At 36.6% G+C, this 24,597-nt stretch overlaps 1 protein-coding gene across 4 annotated transcripts; it reads right to left on the reverse strand.

Moving 5' to 3' along the window:
- Window positions 1-2,721: 2,721 nt before the first annotated feature.
- Window positions 2,722-21,469, reverse strand: LOC107863274 (signal peptide peptidase-like 1). Of its 4 annotated transcripts, none has more exons than XR_007053609.1 (5): window positions 21,183-21,429; window positions 19,566-20,600; window positions 10,964-11,185; window positions 7,590-7,743; window positions 2,959-3,048 (listed from the first exon to the last, which is right to left on the reverse strand). XR_007053609.1 is itself a non-coding variant. In XM_047409374.1 (5 exons), the coding sequence occupies exons 2-4, from the start codon at window positions 20,361-20,363 to the stop codon at window positions 7,690-7,692; spliced, it is 1,074 nt and encodes a 357-aa protein (XP_047265330.1). In that variant the 5' UTR covers window positions 20,364-20,600; window positions 21,183-21,429; the 3' UTR covers window positions 2,959-3,048; window positions 7,661-7,689. The 4 variants fall into 4 exon arrangements, 3 of the variants coding, with proteins under 3 accessions (XP_016564612.1, XP_016564613.1, XP_047265330.1); XM_047409374.1 differs by having other exon boundaries at window positions 7,661-7,743; XM_016709126.2 differs by lacking the exon at window positions 7,590-7,743 and having other exon boundaries at window positions 2,722-3,048; window positions 21,183-21,469.
- Window positions 21,470-24,597: the final 3,128 nt, after the last annotated feature.

The following is a 24,597-nucleotide window of genomic DNA, read 5'->3' on the forward strand; positions in this document are numbered from 1 at the left end:
CATTAATCTTATATACCACGTAAGTTCATACCTGGATAGTTATCTAGTTGTTCATGATCCGCTGCAAACCTTTAATAACTGCATAAAATTTTAGACAAACAAAAAATCTCCACAAAAAGTGTTCAAGATACACATGTAAAAGAGAAAGGATGAAAGAACTCCTTCGAATCATTAAAGTGATTAGATCATTGGGTACCCGCAGGCCGTAGCTATTAATTCGCCAATAGCAAATTAAAATAATGAGTTGATTACCACATTCTACAAGCCTACAACCAAGAAGCTAATTTCCTAATAGGTTAATTAACCTTTTAACGTCAATCAAATATCACCAAACAAACTACTATTTGTATGGACATTTTCCAGAAGTCCTATTTCATGCCAGAGGGTATATGGGCTAGCCCTGATGAAAACTGAAAAGTGAACCGCTGAGAAATTTCAAAAGACGAGCAGCCAAGCAACATAACTATAAATAGATAAAACCAAAAGAAATAGATACCATCTACAATACAAATATACGTGTGACAGTAAATACTAACATACCTGATTAATTACCTATATTTTTTGTTACATTGTTTTCCAATTCTCTACAACAAGGGTTCATAAGAAGTGTAACTTAACCTTAGTTAGAGATTCGTACTGATAACGTGCTATAAAACAAGAAAAAATAAAGAAGAAGAGTAGAAAGAATAGAGAGAGTAATTCTTATTTCTCATCTTGAGGGATGATTTACAATGAAGGAAGCCCTTCTATTTATAGGGAAAATTGGCCCCTAGTTTCACACTAAAAGACAAATATATCAAATCCTGATAGACATCGAATAGATTTTAATAGATCTTGATAGACATTCATCGTAATGTATTTATAACAATTAAAATATTCTTAGTTCGAATGTCTAATAAATAAAATATGGCAAAACCCATCGCTAGGCCCCTTAAGTACGCGCGATCTTTCACTTAGGCACCTCAAGTGGACATTGGTTCATTTTGGCACCTCAAGTAGCCATAAAATGTGTCATTTTGGCACCTTTTGCTAAGTTGGCAAGGTACGTGTATTACACCTCCATGAAGGCGCGTGAAAGCCCTTTTTTGGCTGATGTGGCGACCAATTTGGCCCACCAACAGTTTATTAACTCATTTTCATTAATTTATACTTTTTTCCTTATTTTTATCCATCATTTTTGTTAATCTTAAGCTTATTTAATGGTGAAACTTGGGAGAAATTTAAAAATTAGATACACATTTAGGAGTTCGTCTTGCCAAAAATAATATATTAACTCAACGCCCATTAATTTATACTTCTTTCACATTTTTATCCGTTATTTTTGTCAATCTTAATTTATTTAACAGTAAGAATATTGAGAGAAATTTATATATGCATTTAAAGGTTCGTGAAGATTAAATAATAAGCACCTTTTTTTAATCATTAAGGGCAAAATTGATGAAGAAAAATAAAAAATAACCAACATCAACGAAGAAAAAACTAAAAATCAAACAAAATCGATGAAGAAAAATTGAAAAATAAAGCTAAATCAGTGAAGAAGAATTGAAATCAAATAAAATCAATTAAAAAAAAATTAAAATCAAAGCATAAAAAACAAGAAAAATCAGCGAAGAAAAATTGAAAATCAAAGCAAAATTGATTAAAAAAATTAAAAATAAATCTAAATCCGTGAAGAAAAATTTAAAATCAAAGCATAAAAACTAAGAAAAATCCGTGAAGAAAAAATTAGAAGAAGATAAAGAGGGGAAGAAGACTGGCGGGGTGGGTGGGCTATGTAATGAAAAAACTGGGGGGGGGGGGGGGGGGGGGGGGGGGGGGGGGGGGTGGGGTATTTGAAGAAGAAGATTGGTGGCGCGGGTAGGTTACGGGGAAGGGGTATTTTTTTATTTAAATTAATTATTTATAAATTATTTGGATATTTTTTATTTAAATTAATTATTTATAAATTATTTGGGTATTTTTATTTAAAATTAATTATTTATAAATTATTTGGACAAAAATGACACATGTCAGCATTTTATTCGTCACTTTCCACCTTAGCAGAGAGTGTAACTCACGCACTAATATTATTTTGTTAATTCAGCAAAACATGCACCAATGTCCACTTGAAATGCCTAAGTGAAAGATCGTGCGTACTTAAGGGGCCTGGCGATGGGTTTTAACATCATTAATTTTAAGGGTGGTTTGTGTGTTGAAACCTTGAAAACATATGAAAGGGTTTAGCTTGCTTGCTGTTGGAAATGCAAACCGTCTTTCCTGTTTTGCTTACATGATGACCATGGGATAGGGATGACTTTGTAAGCTATGTTTTGGTGTAATACCATAACAAACAAAGCTGCCAATGAGGACTAGAGCACCAATGGTACTATTAATGTAGTTAATAAACAATTAAGTACCGGTCAATGATACCAGTATCTGGTGTGAAACTCATATGAACCATACAGGAAAGAGAAGGAAATGGTGGTCTACAGTCCCCACCTCTAGAAGGGGAGCCCTGACGTAGCTGGTAAAATTGTTGTCATATGATCAGAAGATCACTGGCTTGAACCGTGAAAACAGTCTTTTCCAGAAATGCAGGGTAAGGCTGAATACTATAGAAGTTTGTGGTCCCTAAACCCCACCGCATAGCATGAGCACACCAGGCTGCCCTTTTTTTACGGACTCCACCTCTACTTCTAACATAGTACTACCAGTTTTCACTGGGAGGGAGAAGGAGAGGAATAAAGACAATGTAACTCCGTTAAAAGTTGTAATTGAAATATAAATCTGAGGCTTGTCGCTGTCTCAAGCATTGCAGCCTTGTAATATACGCAAGACTTAAATGGTCCAAAAAATTTTAATATCCAACAGATGGGGCTAAATTATACCAGAAAATATACACGTTTCGATGCGCCCTCCTAGCTGAAGCTTCATGTGGGGAATGGCAAGGGCTCAGACTTCTGTAAAATGAGTTTTCTCATTTATGTTTGGTGGTGATCCTTCCCACAGCTCGGCTAGCTCCTTTCTCATCCATGATATGACAATTACCGGTCCCAGAGTTAATGGTACCTATTTTACCCAAAGATAAAAAGTAAATGAACTGCCTGTTATGGGAACAGAACTTCTTAAACCACCATAAGAGCAGAACCTCAAAAAGTACTTGCCCAAGACAGCATTAGACTACTAAAAAAATGTTACAAGCTCTAGTCCCATTTAGCGTTTTTTTTTTGTTAAATAATTTTTGGAATTTGTAGAGAAAAAACTAATCTCCGGATAGTACATTTGATACATCAATAATGAAATGAGTTTACAACCATTTAAAAATAGGGTGTGAATTGATGTAGGAAAAGCACAGCAGATTAATCTGCTCATGAAGGCATGAAATATCACACAGCTCTTAACGTGACTCATGCACATCCTAAATAACTAACACTGCCTGGACATTAAAAACCAACCCAATATCTTTAGGATATCATACGTGCAATGCAAACTCTTCCTTTAGAAGGCGCGGCATCAAATCTTAGGCAAGAGTCCCACATTCACACTGGTTGGGACACCAACTCGATGCTTTTGGATTCGATAAGGAAACAAAAATTAAAATTTGTGAAGATACGCACATTTAGGTAGACCTCCAAATGCACCATCTAAAAACTTACTAGCATACGATGTTTAAACCAAGCTAAGCATTTCAACATTAGCAGTTAAAAATCTAAGTGGGAATACACCTCACTTAACCACGGCTAATTGATAAATGTTTCTTAAAGACACATGTCTTGTACTTCTTAGTTTAGGTAAACACTGGGTACGGGTAATTTTTTACCCATAAACACCTATACACTCTTCACTCTACAGAAATGTACAGATACTTCGATTAAAAAACATAATAGAAACCTAGGAATCCTAGGATCCATAGAAGAGATGGTCCATATTTGTTAGGAATGGGCTTGGTTGTTACATTTACATAAGTCTTGTGAATGCTAGTGGTTTTTTTTAGATTGGTTAGAGATTTGTAAGATAGTGTGCAGAATAAGTTTGAGTTTGAAGAATATTCAGTTTGAGAGAAACCTAACATGTCTTTAAAGAAACGACATGACCAAATTTGTGGAACGGATATCAAGAATTCATATAACCAACCCAAACTAGTTAGATATAATTAATGCATGTATAACTTGATCCAATGCATACTATAAATGACCAACACATCATCACCGGATATTTGAAAGGCACGACAACCGCCAACTGCTTATTAATAGAAGTAATATACTAATGTGGTTTTGACCAAGGCAAAATGTCTTTAAGAAATGTAAGCAAATATTAATGTATGATTTAGCTTTACCTAACACCTACTTTTATAAATAAAAAGAAGTGATCATACATTTAGAAGTAAACCTAATCATACCAAGTAGACTTCAAACTTAACTAAAAGTCACCACGGTCTTAGAGTGGGACTATGGTAAAAACAGACAAAATAGATATCACGTTAAAGCAAATGACAACTTGCATTAAGAAAGGGCTATGTGCCTGAATACCTAGGACCTCAACTGCAAGAATTTAGGTGGAATTAAAGCTAAAGAAAAGTGATATAGGTAATTACCGACAACATAAGAAGGTGAAGCATTTGAAGAATACCAAAAAAATTAAAAGGCTATGAAGACAATTGGTAAACCGAAGGTTAAGGCTCAGACAACTTGTACCATTAGAGACCCAGGAACGAGATATGGAAATATATAAACTAGCAGACAGAGAAGAGAGTTAAACAACTGAACTGAGTATATGAAACACGACGCCTAACAACTTTTAATGGGACAGTAAGAGCAAAATGTATTGAAGATGCTACTCAATAAATCGTTCACCACAAAGTAAAAAAAAAAGGGGCAGCCCGGTGCACTAAAGCTCCCGCTATGCGCAGGGTCCGAGGAAGGGCCCGGCCACAAGGGTTCTACTGTACCCAGCCTTGCATTTTTACAAGATATTGTTTTCAAGGCTTGAACCCATGACCTTGTGGTCACATATCAACAACTTTACCAGTTCCAAGGCTGCCCTTCAAATTTTATAGATCTTAATATATCAGCGGTAGATGGAAACCTCACATAATATAAGGAGCTGGGTTTAATAGAGTAAATGATGACGTTAGAATATGAGTAAGAAAACTAATCATCCATGTGGTATCCCTATAGAGAGATGGAAGTAATTGGAAAAGATGGGAGTAATATGAAAACAAACTATTAGAAGTTATATAAGCAATGAAAAGATGCTAAATACGAGTAAGAAAACTAATCATCCATGTGGTATCCCTATAGAGAGATGGAAGTAATTGGAAAAGATGGGAGTAATATGAAAACAAACTATTAGAAGTTATATAAGCAATGAAAAGATGCTAAATACGTAGACAAAGATGCCTTATTTTTGATATATAAGAACAAAGAAATATTTGGAGCTGTACAGAACCCAATGAACTATGGAAAAAGTTAAAGAGACTAAATTTAGGTACACTACTTTGTAGTTGAGAAGCAACTTTTTTTTTTTGATAACCTAGAGAAGCAACTTGGTTTTATGCCAAGTATATCAACAACAAAAACTATATTTTTGGAAGCAAGATACATGAAAGTTTACCAGAAAAGAAACCAAAATCTCCACATAACATTTATTGACGAGAGATACGTGTCGTAGAAAGTTCTATAGATAGTGCTCAAGCAAAATAGAATTCTTATTATATATATAACTCCATAAAGGGACGCGTGCGAAAGAGCAACCACATGTGTGTAAATAATGCTGTAAATATAAAAGAGTTTCTGATAAACGTGAGTTTATTTTGCTCTTGAATGGATGAACCAACCAATATTATAGAGAACGATGTTCCACGATGTACACTATTTGCTGGTGATATCGTACCAATTGATGAAACTATCAAGGGAGTCAACTAAAAGGTGGAAATAGAGAGAGAGACACTCAAAAGGCCAAGAGTTTTAGGATAAGTAGCAGTGCAAGAAAATATATGCACTACAAGACTTGGCTCCCATGAGAAGAATTAAAATGATATGAGATCAAATGGAACTTTAGTGCCTAAAACTTGATAACTCTGATATCTAAGCTCAAACTTTTAAGAAAACTAGTTTAGGTGTACCCGCTCTGCGCGTGAACCTCACTTTAACGAGTTCAAACATTACACTAAATAGGATATTTGTTTAAATAATAAAGATGAATATAATAATTAAATTCAATATCTTTTGAGTATGTAAAGATGGAGAATTTATTTATTAAACCTAACCTCTACCAAAAATATTTTTAAAATTTACCAAAAATTTTAACTCTAAAGAATGATTTTGAATGAAAACAAAGAAGATATATATATACACACATGTTGAATTCTATTATGCTGACAAAAACAGTGAAGAAATTGAGGGTTAAAATTTCAAGCATCCACTAATAATCAAATCAAGTTAGATGAGCATCAATCATATTCTCTCAATAGGCAAATCGGTTTGTTCTCTAGTTTAACGTACATCTTAATATTATAGAAGTAGTAGAAAGGAAAATATTAATTAATTATCTTACCATTTATTTTAAGAAGTCTAGTTAATATAATAAAAAATAATTAAATAATAAATTTAAAAAATAGTGAAAAGAAAGTTTTGTCTAAAAAAGAATCTTTTAATGAAGGGCAAAAAGTTCAAATCACTTTTCTAAAAGTGTTCACACTTTTAATATATTATAGATTAGATGACAATGAAGATGCAATACATAGAACTAATATATGATGATATAATTAGACAATGTTAGAAATGGCCACATTCCACAAAAGGTGTAGGTAGCACATGTATAGGATAAATAAGAGAGGCCTACAATACCAAACAACCCCACCCCCACCCCCACTCCCACCCCCACCCCAAAAAAAAAAAAGAGAAAGGCCTCTAGATAATTTGGTATGTTCTACATAGACCTCCCAATGCACCACTCAGTAGATGCGACAATATGATGAGGCAGTGGTTAAAAGAAATGCGGAACCCATCGACAGGCACCTAAAGCTAAGTTGCTCGGACTCTTCAAAAATGTCTATGGATGCGTGTCAGATACTCCAAAGATAGGTATTTTTGAAGGATCCGATACGGGTGCGGCAACATTTTTGGAGAATCCGAGCAACTTAGACGTAAAGTGTGCACGATATTTCACTTTGGCACCTAAACTAAACGTTCATTTTTGGCACCTCAACTAGTATCCAGGTGTCATTTTGGTATCTTTTGCACAATCAGCAATAATATACAATGTGCGTACACTACACGCGCTGATGACGTGTAAAGTGACAAATAATACGTTAACATTTGTCATTTTTGTCCAAAATAATTTTTAAATAATTAATTTATTTTAAAAAAAAATCAATAAATAAATAACCCCCGCCCCTCAAGATCATCTTCTCTAAGTACCCCCACCCCAATTGGCGTTGTATCTGCGCCCCCAACCCCACCCGAACAAGATTATCTTCTCCAATGTAAATGTAAACTTTTGAGCTGGGAAGGGAATGGTTTGGGTGGATTGAGCTCCTCTACCATCCTCTTCATTCAAATTAACAAGATTTTGCTCAGAATTAGGTTCAATTCGCTCGAATTTCGCACCTCTCCGACGATTTTATCATTGTCCAACTCATTTGAATTGTTTTCAATTACTTCACATTGATTTCGCTTACTCATTTCGATCATACCAACAGCTCCAATTTCATTTACCAATTGCCATAATTTGATCGCGCCGCTGGGGAAATTCAGCCGCATTCTGCATCAAATCGAACCTTTCAATCAGTGGACACGTTTGATACTTGAACGTTATGTGACATTTGAGAAATAATTGTTTGCATCGCATCCCATTGTTCATCCGAAATATCACTCAATATCACTTTGATTTTTTTTTAATCTTAGAGAACACAAATCCGAAAAAGAATGTGTACTGTAGAAGTTTAAAACGGCAGATTTCAACGTTTTTGGTTTGTTTTTGTTTTCTTGGTGCAGTGATTATCTTGGTAATAATGGAAGAATATCCTTTGGATTAAATAGTAATTTGATTCCATTTATGTGATAGCATGGAGAGAAAATACAGAGGAACAAGAAAGTGATTAATAAGTAATGATTTTTCAGATTAGATGTTGATTGTATTACTATTACTACTTAGGATAGGATTACGAGTAGATGATGGTGAAAATTTAAGCTCAAAATTGATAAAAATGGTGGATAAAAATGAAGAAGAAGGTATAAATTAATGGGGTGAGTTAATATATTGTTTGTGGGCCAATTTGGACGCCACATCAGCCAAAAAAGGCCTTTCACGCGCCTTCAGGTAAGTGAAACACACACACACGCACCATGCCAACTCTGTAAAAGGTGCCAAAATAACACACACTTGTATGCTAGTTGAGCTGCCTAAAGTGAACAATGTTCACTTGAGGTGCTAAAATGAAAGATCGTGCCAAGTTGAGGGGCCTGGCGATGGGTTTGGCCCAAGAGAAAAGAATGAGTAGACCAGATACAGATGGAGATAATTTGTCTTGATATACCTACACAATGCCGGAATAAATGTGCACATAGCTAAGAACATAATAACAACAACAACAACAACAACAAACCCAGTGTATTCCCACTTACGTGGGGTCTGGGGGGGGTAAGATGTACGCAGTCCATACCTCTACCTCTGCTGAGGTAGAAAGGCTGTTTCCGAAAGACCCCCGGCTCAAGTAACGAGATATCACACAAACACATAGTACAGCACAGAAGCAGATGACATAACATAGATACGGCACCCATAAGGAATATAAAACAGAGTAAAGCATGAATGCAGGAATATAAAGCAGAGGACAGCACACATTTTCGTAATAAACATGGAACACGGAACACGGAACATTGAATACGGAATCCTAACAGGAATACCCCCCACCAATTAATTCCCTACACTAGCGACCCGAACTGGCCCTAATCCTCTGCCGTAATTCGCATCTTCCAGACCTTCCTATCTAGGGTCATGTCCTCGGTGAGCTGTAACTGTTCCATGTCCCGCCTAATCACCTCACCCCAGTACTTCTTCGGTCTACCCCTACCCCGTCTAAAACCATCCAACGCTAGCCTCTCACACCTACGGACCGGGGCATCCATGCCCCTCCTCTTCACGTGTCCGAACCATCTCAATCGTGTTTCCCGCATCTTACACTCCACTGAAGTCACACCAACCTTCTCCCGGATAGTCTCATTCCGAACTCTATCCCCTCGGGTCAGTCCACACATCCAGCGCAACATTCGCATTTCTGCCACCTTCATTCTTTGAACGTGGGAGTTCTTAACTGGCCAACACTCCGCTCCATACAGCAAGGCCGGACGGACTACCACCCTATAGAATTTGCCTTTAAGCTTGGGCGGCACCTTCTTATCACACAGCACCCCCGATGCGAGTTTCCACTTCATCCATCCCGCCCCAATACGGTGAGAGACATCCTCGTCAATCTCACCGCTACTCTGGATCACGGACCCGAGATACTTGAACTTATCCCTCTTCCCAACCTCCTGTGCTTCTAGCCTCACTACTACCTCATTCTCCCGCCTCACGTCATTAAACTTACATTCCACATACTCTGTCTTGGTTCTGCTCACCCTGAACCCTTTAGACTCCAGAGTTTGCCTCCACAACTCTAATTTGTCATTCACACCCCCTCGAGTCTCATCTATCAAGACTACATCGTCTGCAAAAAGCATACACCACGGCACCTCCCCTTGGATACGCCGCGTCAACACATCCATTACTAACGCAAACAAAAAGGGACTAAGAGTAGATCCCTGATGCAATCCTGTCAGGACAGTGAAATGCTCTGAGTCTCCTCCCGCCGTCCTCACCTGGGTTTTCGCTCCCTCATACATATCCTTAATTACTCTGATATATGCCTGCGATACTCCACTCACCTCCAAGCATCTCCAAAGCACTTCCCTGGGGACTTTGTCGTACGCCTTTTCCAGGTCAATGAACACCATGTGCAGATCCTTCTTCCTCTCCCTATACTGCTCCACCAACCTCCGTACCAGGTGGATTGCCTCCGTCGTCGAGCGGCCGGGCATAAATCCGAACTGGTTTTCCGAAATAGACACTATCCGTCTCAGCCTCACCTCGACCACTCTCTCCCAGATCTTCATAGAGTGACTCAGTAACTTAATCCCCCTATAGTTATTGCAACACTGAATGTCCCCCTTATTCTTATAGAGGGGGATCATGGTACTCCACCTCCACTCCTCGGGCATCTTTGCCGTCCTGAAAATTTCATTGAACAATGCAGTCAACCACCTTACACCAGCCTCTCCAACGAACTTCCAAAACTCCACCGGTATCTCATCCGGCCCCGTCGCCCTATCCCTTCGCATCCTGCGGACTGCCTGTCTAACCTCGTCTACCTTAAAACGTCTACAATAGCTAAAATCCCGACACTCCCCTGAGTGCTCCAGTTCCCCTAACACAATAGCTCTGTCCCCCTCGTCATTCAAGAGCCTATGAAAGTACGACTGCCATCTCTTCTTTATGTGGCCGTCCTCCACCAACACTCTACCGTCCTCCCCCTTAATGCACCTCACCTGATCGAGGTCACGACCCTTCCTCTCCCTAGCCTTAGCGAGTCTAAACAACTTTTTCTCCCCTCCTTTCCCCTGTAACCCTGCATACAAGCTCTCAAAAGCGGCCGTCTTAGCTGCTTATACTCTTATCGGCTCGGCAAGTGTTGGGACTCTTCTTTATTTTGATCAGATACACGTAGAGTCGTTTTCAAAAAGTATGAAACTTAGAAAACCTCTATTATTTAAAAACTACTTCATATCTCGAAGCTATGAACCTTTATGTCTCAGTCCAACACTAACACCCCCGTCAGGACCGTGATTTCGTGCTACTTAGCAGACTCTTGAAACCCCACAAAATAAAGAAAACTTGCAGCAGTAATTGGGAGGGGTATTGAGCTTCAAGCAAAGAAACATACCAAGTATAGAAGTGCTGGTTGTGCCGAGTGAGTCAAAATACCAGCTGCTAAGGCAGTAACCACTCCAAGTGAATATCCTGCTAGGGCATGCCGTATGTACTTAAACCCCTTTGGAGATGATATATCCTCCTTTCGAAGTGGTACATCCGAGATGTTTTCAGAGCCCTTGCTCTTCCTATGGTCAAAACAGAGAACCAATGCTAAAAGCATAGAAGGAATAGCCTGAAAACACATCAAAAAATGAAAGTTTAGTCCACGTAAAATTGGTCAACGGATATATGTCAGTATCGTATCGTGAAGGGACCAATCACAACAAAAAAATCTGTGAAGATCTTAATTGTATTCACTTAACACTTAATAATGGAATGACATCACATGTACATGCAGTCAGCCATAGATCCTTAACATTGAATGTTAGAGACTATCTTTGGAACAATCGCCGACAGAATGCACAAAATTCCAGGAATTGGGAAAAAGAAGAGTTTTTTTGGGGGGTTTTCAATGTTAAGCATGGTTCACTTTTTGTTTTCTGTCAGTATAAAGTATCTTTGCACAACACAATTATTACCAGACAAACCTATAATATGTGTTTGGTGGTGAGGGTTGCATGGACAAAGTAGGATTATTGAAAAAATTTAGTGTTGATCTTACCCTAAATTATATGATGAATTGTCATTTGGGGGTGATATACTATATACTTAGAATTAATACTTTCATGTGACATACTCGCTACTAGATCAAATTTACAAACTTCTACTCTCATAACATTGCAAGGAAAATGTAATAAATATAAGCCTAATTAAGCGATCAAACTACGTCGACACTGAAAGTGTATTGCTAGTATATGTTTTGTGCGTTGTGTGCAAAATGCAACAGCACCAAAAGGATTGTATATAAAAATCCTACTTAAAAAAAGGATTGTACTATAGTGTCGATAAATAGGGTCTTGATGTAATTATGTAAACACACAATTCAATAATATTTTTTTCTCCATTAATTCTCACATGGAATCAGAGAATTGGTGAGAAACTTCAGGAAAAAAAAAAAAAAAGGTCACCGTGCGTCAATTTCCGGTGACTGATTTGTGTCATTATCTGTTTTGTGTGTTGTACAACACCACCAAGAGGATCGGTAAGCTCGGGCAACAAAAACCCGACCAAAACCACCGGAAAGTCACCAGCCACGCACCCCCACACGCCTGCCGTAATTCCGGCGAAATCTGTCACGCGCCGACACATGAGCCGTTCTCCGGTCGACTTTTTCAATTTTTTTCTTTTTTGTTAGGGTCGCCCAGGTATCCGGACCTCCGACAAGCTTTTTTTTCTCAGTTTCAGCGAAGTTCACAGATTTCGATCGCCGGAACCTTGATTCTGGCGACTTCATATATATATATATATATATATATATATTTCCACTGAATTTTCAGTAATTTTCAGAACCCTAATTCTGTTTCTTGGTATTTTCAAGTCCAAATTTCCAAGATGTCTTTTGGGTATGATGTTTTTGGCCCCAAAACTACTGGAATCGAAAGCTCAAGTTCTATGATCACTTCTGAATCATTGATGGGAAGTTCAAATTATTTAGCGTGGGCTTTCTCGATTGAGTTGTGGTGCAAAGGTCAAGGTGTCCAAAATCACTTAACGAACAAGGCTAGTGTGGTAAATGAAAAAGCAAAATCTAGCGCGGAAGATGCGAAAGCTAAAGAACAATGGGAGAAAGTTGACACCCAATTATGTAGTCTCTTATGGCGATCTATTGATTCCAAGTTGATGCCCTTGTTTCGTCCATTCAAGATGTGTTACTTAGTTTGGGAAAAGGCTTGTGCTTTATACACTAATGACATCTCGTTTTTATGAAGTTATCTCGAATGACCAACTTGAAGAAACAAGATTCCGATATGTCTACTTACTTGGGACAAGTACAAGCAGTCGTGGAAGAATTTGATACATTGATATCCGTCACTGCGGATGTGGAAAAACAACAAGAGCACAGACAGATATTTTTAGTTCTTACACTTGTTGGACTTTCTACTGACCACAATGTTGTACATTATCAGATTTTAGCTAGTCCTATGGTTCCTACAATTGATGAGTTGTTCTCTCGTCTGCTTCGTCTTGCCGCACCTCTTAGTCACAAAGTAATTTCATCACCCACTGCTGACTCCTCTATTCTTGCATCTCAAACCATAGAAAAACGAACATATCAGCCTATGGAAAATCGGCGAGGAGGAGATTGTTCTGAAAAATCTCGATCAAAGTGTAGTTATTATCATAAAATTGGACACACTCAGGATATATGTCATAGTTTGCATGGTCCACCGCTCAGTTATGATCCTATTGTTGTAAAGGAATATAATGAGTTCCTTCGGAATCGAGCAAGTAAGCAGATATTTCCACAGCCTAATCGACCATCCAATAATGCTCATATTTCCCAAACAGAATATGATGAGTTCTTTCAGTATCGAGCAAGTAAGCAGACATCTCCACAAGTAGCCTCGGTTGCCCAACCTGATGCTTCTGTTGCTGGTAATCCTTTTGCTTGTGTTTCACAATCTAGTACTCTTGGATCATAGGTTGTGGACTCAGGTGCTTCTGATCATATTTCTGGTAACAAATCACTTTAGTCTGATATTTTTTATTCACAATCTCTTCCTGCTATTATTTTAGCCAATGGGATCCGAACAAAACCAAAAGGAGTTGGACAAGCCAAACCCCTATCTTCTGTCACTCTAGACTCTGTTCTTTATGTGTCTGGTTGTCCTTTAAATCTTGCATCTGTTAATCGTTTGACACGTGCCCTTCATTGTACCATAACTTTTTTAATGACTCTTTTCTAATGCAGGACCACAGTACGGGACAGACAATTGGCGCAGGACATGAATCACAAGGCCTTTACCATCTTACCTCTTCAAATTCCTTCACAACAGGCTCCGTTACAGACCCTCCAAACCTAATTCACAAACATTTGGGACATCCGGGTCTATCCAAACTATAAAAGATGGTGTCTAGTTTGTCTAGTTTATTCACATTAGATTGTGAGTCATGTCAATTTGGGAAACACACCCGTGCTACTTCCTCATGTAGTGTTGAGGGTCGTTCAGGGTCTATTTTCTCATTAGTTCATTCTCTCATTAGTTCATTCTGATGTTTGGGGTCCTAGTAGAGTCAGTTCACCCTTAGGTTCGTTATTTTGTTAGTTTCATAGATGATTTTTCAAGATGTACTTGTATTTTCTTAATGAATGATCGTTCTGAGATATTTTCTATATTCAAAAGTTTTTACGCTGAAATACAAACTTAATTTGGCATTTCTATTCGTACTTTTTGTAGTGATAATGCCTTAAAATACCCATCCTCTCAATTTCAGGAGTTTCACCAGACATCTTGGTCGTAAACCCCTCAGCAGAACGTATAGCAGAAAGGAAAAAAAATAGGCATCTTCTTGAGACTGCTCGCACCCTTCTCATTGAATCTCATGTTCCGCTGCATTTTTGGGGCAATGCAGTCCTCACATCTTGCTATCTAATTAATAGAATGTCATCATCTTCCATTCCATTCAGAATAAGGTTCCCCATTCTAGATTGTCACGTCTCTACTTTATTCCCCCTCGTGTCTTTGGGAGCACATGTTTTGTTCATAACTTAGCTCCTGAAAAAGATAAATTAGCCCCTCGTGCTCTCAAGTGTGACTTCCTTGGTTACTCTAGAGTTCAAAAAGGGTATCGTTGTTATTCACCGGATCTTCATCGCTACTTTATGTTCGCCGATGTCAATCTTTTTGAATTTCGAACTTACTACATATCTTCTGACCATCCTGATATCTCTGAGGTTTTACTCGTATCTCTAGGCTTACCCGCACCATCCTTGGTCTTACCCGTATCTCCAGATTTACCCGAACCAACCTTTGAGGAATCAACGGTTACTTCTAAGTCTCCAGTTGCAGTGCCTCCACTTCTAACTTATCATCGTCGTCAGCGTCCACCATTAGTCACAGATGATTTATGTCATCCGTCAGCATCAGATGCTGCTCCTACTGCGGACTTGCCTTCTCCTAGCCAATCAATTGCACTTCAAAAAGGTATGCGTTCCACTCGTAATGCTAACCCACATTATACTTTCCTGAGTTATCATCGTTTATCATCACCCCATTATGCTTTTGCATCATCTTTGTCCTCTATTACCATCCTTAAGACTGTAGGTGAAGCACTTTCTCATTCAGGTGAAGCAGGCAATAATAGATGAGATGTCTTATTTACATGCGAGTGGTACTTGGCAACTTGTTTCCCTTCCTGCAGGTAAATCTATTGTTGGTTGCCGTTGGGTTTATGCAGTCAAAGTTGGTCCAGACGGTTAGGTTGATCGGCTGAAGGCTCGCCTTGTTGCCAAAGGATACACGCAAATATTTGGGCTTGATTATAGTGACACTTTCTCTCCAGTGGCTAAAATAGCATTTGTCCGTCTTTTCCTATCCATTGTTGTTGTTCGTCATTGGCCTCTTTATAAGTTGGATATTAAGAATGCTTTTTTGCATGGTGATCTTGAGGAAGAAGTCTATATGGAGCAACCACCTGGTTTTGTTGTTCAGGAGGAGTCTAGTAGCTTTGTATGCCGATTGCGCAGATCACTCTATGGTCTGAAACAGTTCCCTCGAGCTTGGTTTGGAAAGTTTAGCACAGTAATTCAGCAATTTGGCATGATTCGTAGTGGAGCTGATTACTCAGTGTTTTATCGACATTCTCAATCAAATATGTGTATTTATCTGGTGGTTTATGCTGATGATATCGTTATCACTGGCAATGATGAAGATGGTATCACTAAATTGAAGCAACATCTCTTTCAACATTTCCAGACCAAAGACCTCGGCAGACTGAAATATTTTCTAGGTATTGAGGTTGCTCAGTCCAGATCAGGTATTGTTATTTCTCAACGCAAGTATGCCTTAGACATTCTTGAGGAGACAAGAATATGGGATGTAGGCCCATTAACACTCATATGGGTTCAAATGCTAAACTTCTACCAGGACAGGGGAGCCATTCAGTGATCCTGAAAGGTATAGGCAGTTGGTTGGAAAGTTGAATTATCTCACCGTGACTAGACCTGACATATCCTTTCCTGTGAGTGTTGTAAGTCAGTTTATGACTTCCCCCGGTGATAGTCATTGGGATGCAGTTGATCGTATTCTGCGATATATAAAGTCAGCTCCAGGTAAAGGACTACTCTTTGAGGATCGAGGTCACGAGCATATCATTGGTTACACAGATGCTGATTGGGCAGGATCACCCTCTAATAGACGTTCTATCTCCAAATATTATGTTTTAGTAAGAGGTAATTTGGTGTCTTCGAAGAGTAAGAAACAAAGTGTGGTTACTCGATCTAGTGAAGTGAGCTAGTTTGGATCAAACAGTTGCTAAGAGAACTAAAATTTGGAGAAACCAGTAAGAGGAAACTTGTATGTGAGAATCAAGCAGTCCTTCATATCGCATCAAATCCAGTGTTTCGTTAGAGGACTAAACACATAGAGATTGATTGTCACTTTGTCAGAGAAAAGATACTCTCAGGAGATATTGTTACAAAATTTATAAAGTCAAAGAGTGATCAACTTGCAGATATCTTCACCAAGTCCCTCACCGGTCCTCGTATTAATTACATTTGCAACAAGCTGGGTACATATGATTTGTATGCACCAGCTTGAGGGGGAGTGTTAGAATATCAGTAGAAATAGAAATAGCATATAAAAATCCTACTTGAAAAGGGATTGTACTATAGTGTCTATAAATAGGGTCTCGATGTAATTATATAAACACATAATTCAATAATATTTTTTTCTCCATTAATTCCCACAAAGTTGTTGAGTTACACGATGAAGATTTGGGAGAGGGTGGTGGAGCGGAGGTTAAGGAAGATAGTGTCTATTTCGGAGAATCAATTTAGATTTATGCCTGATCGCTCGACGACTGAGGCAATTCACCTAGTGCGGAGATTGGTTGAGCAGTACTAAAAGAGGAAGATGGATTGCACATGGTGTTTATTGACTTGGAAAAGGCGTATGACAAAATCCCTAGAGAGATTCTTTGGAGATGCTTAGAGGCGAGGGGGTCCCTGTGGCGTACATTCGTTCGACTAGGTATATGTAGAGGGGGCGAAGACTCGAGTAAGGACTGTGGGAGGGGATTCTGAGTATTTTTCGGTCTTGACAGGGTTGCACCAGGGATCAACTCTTAGTCCGTTTTTATTCACCTTGGTAATGGATGTGTTGGCACGGAGTATTCAATGTAAGGTGCCTTGGTGTATGCTTTTTGCGGATGATGTAATTTTGATTGATGAGTCACGTCGAGGTGTTAATGATAAGTTGGAGGTTTGGAGACAAACCCTGGAAGCTAAAGGATTTAGGTTGAGTAGGACCAAGACGGAGTACCTAGAGTGCAAGTTTAGTGACTCGAGGCAAAAGGACGAGGTGGTAGTGAAGTTGGCCTGTTGTATGGAGCGAAGTGTTGGCCTGTTAAGAATTCTCACGTCCAGAAGTTAAAGGTGGCGGAAATGACGATGTTGCGTTGGATGTGTGGATTCACGAGGGCTGACAGGGTTAGGAATGAAATTATTCGGGAGAAGGTGGGGGTAGAGTCGGTGGAGGATAAGATACGGGAAGTAAGGTTAAGATGGTTTGGTCATGTGATAAGAAGGGGCATGGATGCCCCAGTTCGTAGGTGTGAGAGGTTGGCCTCGGATGGTTTCAAGCAGGGTAGGGGTAGACCGAAGAAATACTTGGGAGAAGTGATTAGATGTGACATGGAGCAGTTACGGCTCACTGAGGACATGACCCTCGATAGGCAGGTTTGGAGGAAGAGTATTAGGATAGAGAGCTAAGGTATCTGGTCAAGTCATAGGTTGTAGTTAAGAGAGTTTGGTGTAGCTTGGTTGGTAATGCTGGGGTTAGGGGAAGGGGGTGTCCTTTGTTGGTTAATGTACTTTATTTGTGTGGTTGTTGTACCTCTGTTATTTTTATCATGTTGTATGCTTGCGACGTTTGTCTACGGTCCTTTGTCTTGAGACGGGGGTCTATCGGAAATAGTCTCTCTACTTCTTCGGATGTAGTGGTATGGACTACATACATTTTACCCTGCCCAGACCCCACTATATGGGAATATACTGGGTTTATTGTTGTTGTTGTCCATTAATTCTCACATGTATCATAGACTATAAGAGAACGTGAGTATCTGCTTTTATCATTCTTTCTTCTATATCTTTTTTAAGAACCTTCCAGGTACATGTGAAATGACATATAACGCATTGCATATATTATAAAAATGAATTTGCATAAACAAAACCAGTAAAAAATATGAATCCCCCACCTCCGTCCACCACCCAAAAATAAAATGAAAAGCAAAAGAAGTAGGCAAGAGTATAGAAGTTTATATTTAAAAATAACCAAGGAAACAAGAAAAGATAGCGACAATGAGGAAGAAGGTAAACATAACCAACAACACTAAGAAACGAGTCCAAATTTGCCATTATCAAAGCCTTGCTAGAAACACAGATCATCAACCATGATTCTCTTGTTTACACCTATAAGATTCACTTAACTAACAGAAAAATATATGAAATTCCCATACTCTAAGCTACAACTCGTATGCATCCCACTTGCTCAATAAACTTTTGGGTAAGCATTTATTCCCATAGCTTACCCTAACATGAAAAACCGTCCATATGTCCAGCATACAGCCCAACACATCTAAACTTTCCGTAATTGCAATGCATGGTTCGACAACTCACAATTATTTTCATTTCCCTTTAACTTTAATACTACATTCTTGAGTGAAAGAAGAGATTACTGTCAGAATATGAAACTTAGTGCCTGAATATGGTTCAACTACACAACTATTGATATCTTTTAACAGAGATCTTACAGGAATTCCAAAATCAATATGCATAGAGCTTTTAACTAGCTTTGCTAAAAGCAGCATTTTTGTTTTTCTTAAAAAGGAACTATTGTGGTGTAGCGGTTAGGTCCATGCTTATGTTGCATGTGAGAAGAGGTAATGCTTGAGCTAGCTGGAAAGGGACAAGAGAAGATGCACTTATTATAATTAGTAACAGATGGTAGAGAACTGATCGTTTTCAAACAGGAGCTTGTTAGCTTTCTAATTATTGAGATAAGTGATTCTAGGTTATAAAATCACAATAAAGGAATCACCCTACCCTATATATAAGAAAATTAATTATTGGACCATATTAGGCTCAGAACTCCAAAAGAACTACTTAAAAGACAGATAAACAAAAAGTGCATATCTTATTGTGAAATTTATTCTAGAAAACACGGGAACATCATCAGATTATGGCAAAGTCAGCTGCTGAGACTAGAGAAAAACAAAAGTCACCTGTCAACTCTTTCTTTTTTCTCCCTTTCTCTTTTCAATTCTTTTCCGTTAGAGGTGGTCCCAAACCACCAAGAATGAAGGAAAACTTCATCACATTGAGAAAAATTGAAATGTCTCATGTCGTGTCTCACCCTCTATATATATTTATGCGGACAAAATTAAGATGCAAACAAGAGTATAAAGGGAGATTGACCCTTTTACTTATTTCACAAATAGGAAAATGCATTTACCATGTCACCAAGACCCAACATTATGAAGTCAGCAGCAGCATATCCAGGCACTACACCACCCAGTAAATTTCTGGGGAAAATAATCTTCACAGGCAACTCGAGTTTTTTGGTTATCAACTGCAATCCAGGAAGGCTCAAACTATTTGCCACTGTGTGTACAGGATTGGATGCTAGCTGGGTTGCTACAGACACCATGACATTTGCGCCAAAGAATCTCTCGGAATAGAAAACCCAAAATATGTCATATACAAACAAGCATACAAGAAGCATTGCACAAATCTTAATGTTAGGAAGGCGAACATGGCTCACAAAAGCAATACAAAGAGAGATGCCCAACAAGTTATTCAGTATCCAATGACCAGAGACAAGCCACGTTATTACCGTGCCAATGCATAGCAACATCAAAAGGCCTTGGATCCTAGTAAATGGCTTTGAACAACATTGAGATACAAAAGGGTCAGCTAAGCCGAACCTAGACCTGATTGGGGCAATATAAGGGAATAGGCAAAAGTAAAGAGATGATGCTGAGGCAATTGCAGTAAACACGGTGAGGAGCTGTGAGACAGAAGAGAACAAATAGAACATCATAAGCAAGCTGCAAGAGCTCACTATCGGGATCATAAGAGCCTGAGACCTGTCTAAGGTGATTGATGCTTCGGACCAATCACGATTTCTCTCCATTTCTTTGCCATAGTTTAGTGCTCGGAACGCAGATGCATATGAAACAGTTATGGCAGTGAGAATAAGAGCAATGGGTGCTGGTTCAAGCAAATACACTAACTTCCATAAAGACTCCATTTTTAACAAAGTTATGCACTACCCCTAGTACTACCTATAAACACTTCCTTTCAGAAGTAACAAGGTTATAAATCAAATACTTTTCCTTATTTCATGAACTCCCAGATATTGTTTTTTTGAAAGATGCTTAACAGTGTCCAACACCTTGTGCACCTCTAGTTTCCTCTACTTCCTTCTCTTCCACTATATAGAAGTTGCACCTTTACCTTGATCAGTCTCCGTTGTAATTCAAATAACCTGAAAGGACAAAGAACTAAACTGATGATTTTTTTCCCAGGTAGTAATAATTGAAAAATATCCTTTAACAACAACATACCCAGACTCCCAGAGTAATCCCACAAAGTGTGGTCTGGGGAGTAGAGAGGGTAAAATGTACGCAGACCTTACCCCTACCTCAGACGTAGAGAAACTGGTTTCAATACACCCTCGGTTCAAGAGAAAACAGTCCAAAGCACTCCAACAAAAAAAAAAAGCAACGGAAGTACAAGAAATAATAGTTAATTTACTTTGATCAACCTCCTTCGGTTTTAATTTTTAATGAATATATTTATATAGCTTCATAAACAAGATGAAATAAACTTTTATGTGATAACAAGTACCCGGTGCCGACAAGTATACTTTCGGTTACATCAATAAATCCATAATCTACAAAATCAACTAAAGGCAAAGAATACTCAACAAGAAACAATCTTGACGATAATAATTATGATAATAACTGTGGTGTTCGGGCCAGCTTTGGGACTAATTCAACAATGTCGCAATAAAATGCAAATTGGGTTTTTTCTAAAACAGTGAATTTATGAGATTTTGTGGACTTACCTTTGACGCCGCGACGATTACGGTGTTTGGAGTATCAATAGGGAAGAGAAGACATTTGTGATTAGAGAAAGATACCGTGAATCAGTACGACTTGCTGTAATAAATAGTGATGAATGAGTAGGAATATCTTTTTAGTGCCCGATTTAGCAATCGGTGGGCACATCTTATTGTGATATATCACGAATGGCCCTAGAGAATGCAATATCAGTCACATTGCCCAAAGTTTTTTCATTGTTCTTCCGATTTTTGCCTAAATAAATTGAAAAGTGCATATTTTAATAAATATTTAAATGATACACTATTGATAATTTATCTTACTGAATATAAGAGCCAGTTTGGATAAGCCAAACAAAATTGCTTTTAAAAATTCTTTAAAAATACTTGAAAGTGCTGAAATTTATTTTAAAGATAAACAGTTACGTGTTTGGATAAAAGCGCTGAAACTGAAAATAATTTGTTGATGTGTTTGATAAACAAGTGCTGATAAGTACTTTTTTTGGTCAAAATATCGGAACAACCTTACAGTTATTAATAATATGTAGAGTTGATTATTATTAATTTTTATTTCTAAAATGATTTAAATTAAAATTAATATATATATTTTTAATTTATTTTCAATATATATATATATATATATTGTTAATATAATATTCAAATTTAGTGTTTATATATCTATTAATTTTTATTTTAAAGATAAATTTTATGCAACCTTAGTTTTTTTTTCCAACCTTTGATAACACAGTACATAGTGATGCAATTTCATAATTAATGACAGGAGACGTTTATCAACGTTTATCAATACAGTTGCAATTTCATGAATATATATAATATTTTCATGAATTACTATTAAATTTTGTGCGCTAAAATAAATCTTTTTTCTTGGTTAAAAGAGTTTAAATTATCAAACAAAACATATATATTACTAATCATTATAACTACATAAATAGATAAATAATTGATCACAAATGATACTATTTATTTGCTAAAATGACTCTTAATTGAAAAATATATTACTCGTTGATTGAGTAATGACTATATCACTATTAAAATGTTGTCGAATATGAATGTTGCGTCGTCAAATATACATGAATCGTTCACTAATCTTTCATAAAATTGTATATCTTCAGTGAGTGTTCTCCATATATCTTGGTTGATAAGTTTTTTTCTTAGAGAAATTCATATGTTGTACAATAATAATTATTCAAATTTAAAAGTATATATTAAGAAGGGGAATAATACATAAAAATCATATTTCATAAATTAAAAGTTTCATACAAAAGGGGTACTAATATGGCTCTTAAATACCCTTATAGTTGTTAACATTATATAAAGTTGATTACTATTAGATTTTTAATTTTAAAATAATTTAAATTTAAATAATTTATATTTTCATTCAATTTCAATATAAACTACTTAATACATTTATTTTTAAAAATATTTTCATGAATGAATAAGTTTCTTGTGCTCCATTTTTCTTCTTAAAATTAAACAAAAGAGATCCTAAAAGAAGCAAAATTTGTTGTTTCAGCTATATGGATTCATTTTTCTTTGTGAATTTTGCCACACTAATTAACCTATTTTTATTTTACGAGATTTTTTTCTTCGGAAAATTGAACCAAAACACTCAAAAAGGAGCAAAAATTATTGTTTCAGCTAAATAGGTTATTAATTTTCCTTTTTTCTTCAAGAAAATTGAACAAAAGTCGACCCAAAAGAAGTTGAATTGCTTACGATACATTAAAATTTATTGTTTCAGTCAAATAAACTATCAAAAAAATAAATCTTCTCAATTGCTCATAAATTTCATAAGCATCAAATTATTAGCAACCCATTAAAAAAGAAATAAAGACACAAAATGGAGAGAAAAATACAAACATGAAGAGAGGAACACAAAAATAGAGAAAAAACACAAAAATGGTAGAAGAGAATAAATTTTTTGAACAAATATGATGGCAATTGTAAAATATGTGAGAATTAGAAGAGATAAATATGTTTTTTATTTGGTCAAATTAGAATGGCTTATAAGCCAAAAATAAAAAATAGTGGTAATGGTGCTTTTGGCTCAAAAAAATAATTTTTAACTTTTTCTAAGCCATTTTTAAAGTTGTCAAACACTTTAAAAAGTGAAAAATGGCTTAAAAGCTATTTTGGGTAGCATTTAAACCCATCCAAACACTCTCTAAATTGATGTTTAAATATTCTATTGTTCTTAATGAAAAAAAAAATAGAGCTTTATGATAAAACTAGTTATTAATTGCCCGTGCAAGGCATGAACCCAACAAATATTTTTTTAACTTCATTTTAATTAGGAAAATTTATACTAGTATTTTTTATGTATTTTTTTGAAATATATAATAGGGTTTTTTTTTTTTTAGATATTTTAAATTCTTAACTATTTAATTTATAATACTTTTTATGTAATTTTCAAATAATATATATCACTCTCCTTGTTCAAACTTTCGTGGCATTAATAGTCAATTACATTTTTTAAACAATTTAAGTTTTAAATTATTGTGGTGTACAATATTTTTTCTTCTATTTCAATTTAAGTGTCATAATACTTAGATGACCATAATAATTAACTATGAGTAATATAGTAAAGTTACGATTGAAGCAGCGAAGCAGAAATGTCTTAATGACCCACAACAACTAACTAGAAGTGATACATCAAAATTACTACAAAAAATACTTGTGATTTTTTTTAAGTGGACCTCATATAAGACGTTAAGTTAATTTAAATCACGAAGAGTTAACTTAGCATTTAATATCTATTTTATCTTTTTTATCAAATATTATTAATCTTTTAATACCCAGACTAGATTACTTATAATAATTAATTAGGGGTAATATTTAATAAAGTTGCAATTGAAGCAGCTGAAGCAGACATGTCATAAATAACTATTTTACTTTTTTTTTATTAAATAATATTAATCTTTTAATACATAAATAACTTATAATAATTAATTAGAGATAGATACAATAAAATAATGGAGGAAGCAGGCATGTTGACGGGAGACCTGCCTGCTTCTCCTGCCCTTCCCTCTTATTAGATAGTAATAATTTGTTCTATTGATTAGGAGTGTGTTTGGAGCATCATGTTCAGCTGATCAAGTTTTAAAAGGAAAAAGGATCAAATTTACCTCTTTACTTTGAAAATTGATTAAATATACCCCTCATCATACTTTAGAGCAAAATTTATTCTTATTGTCATACTCTGAGGTCAAATTTATCCTTCTACTTTGAAAAAATCGCTAAATATGTACTTCGTCTTACTTTGGATCGAATTTTCCCTCGTTGTCATACTTTGAGACCATATTTACCCTCGTTGTTAAGAAATTTTTTACTTGTACCCTTCTTTAACGAAAAAACTCAAATTAACATTAAATTGCTTATGTTTTAAAAAAAAATTACACCC

Source organism: Capsicum annuum, chromosome 3 (genome assembly GCF_002878395.1).
Source record: "Capsicum annuum cultivar UCD-10X-F1 chromosome 3, UCD10Xv1.1, whole genome shotgun sequence".
NCBI classification, from domain to species: Eukaryota; Viridiplantae; Streptophyta; class Magnoliopsida; order Solanales; family Solanaceae; genus Capsicum; species Capsicum annuum.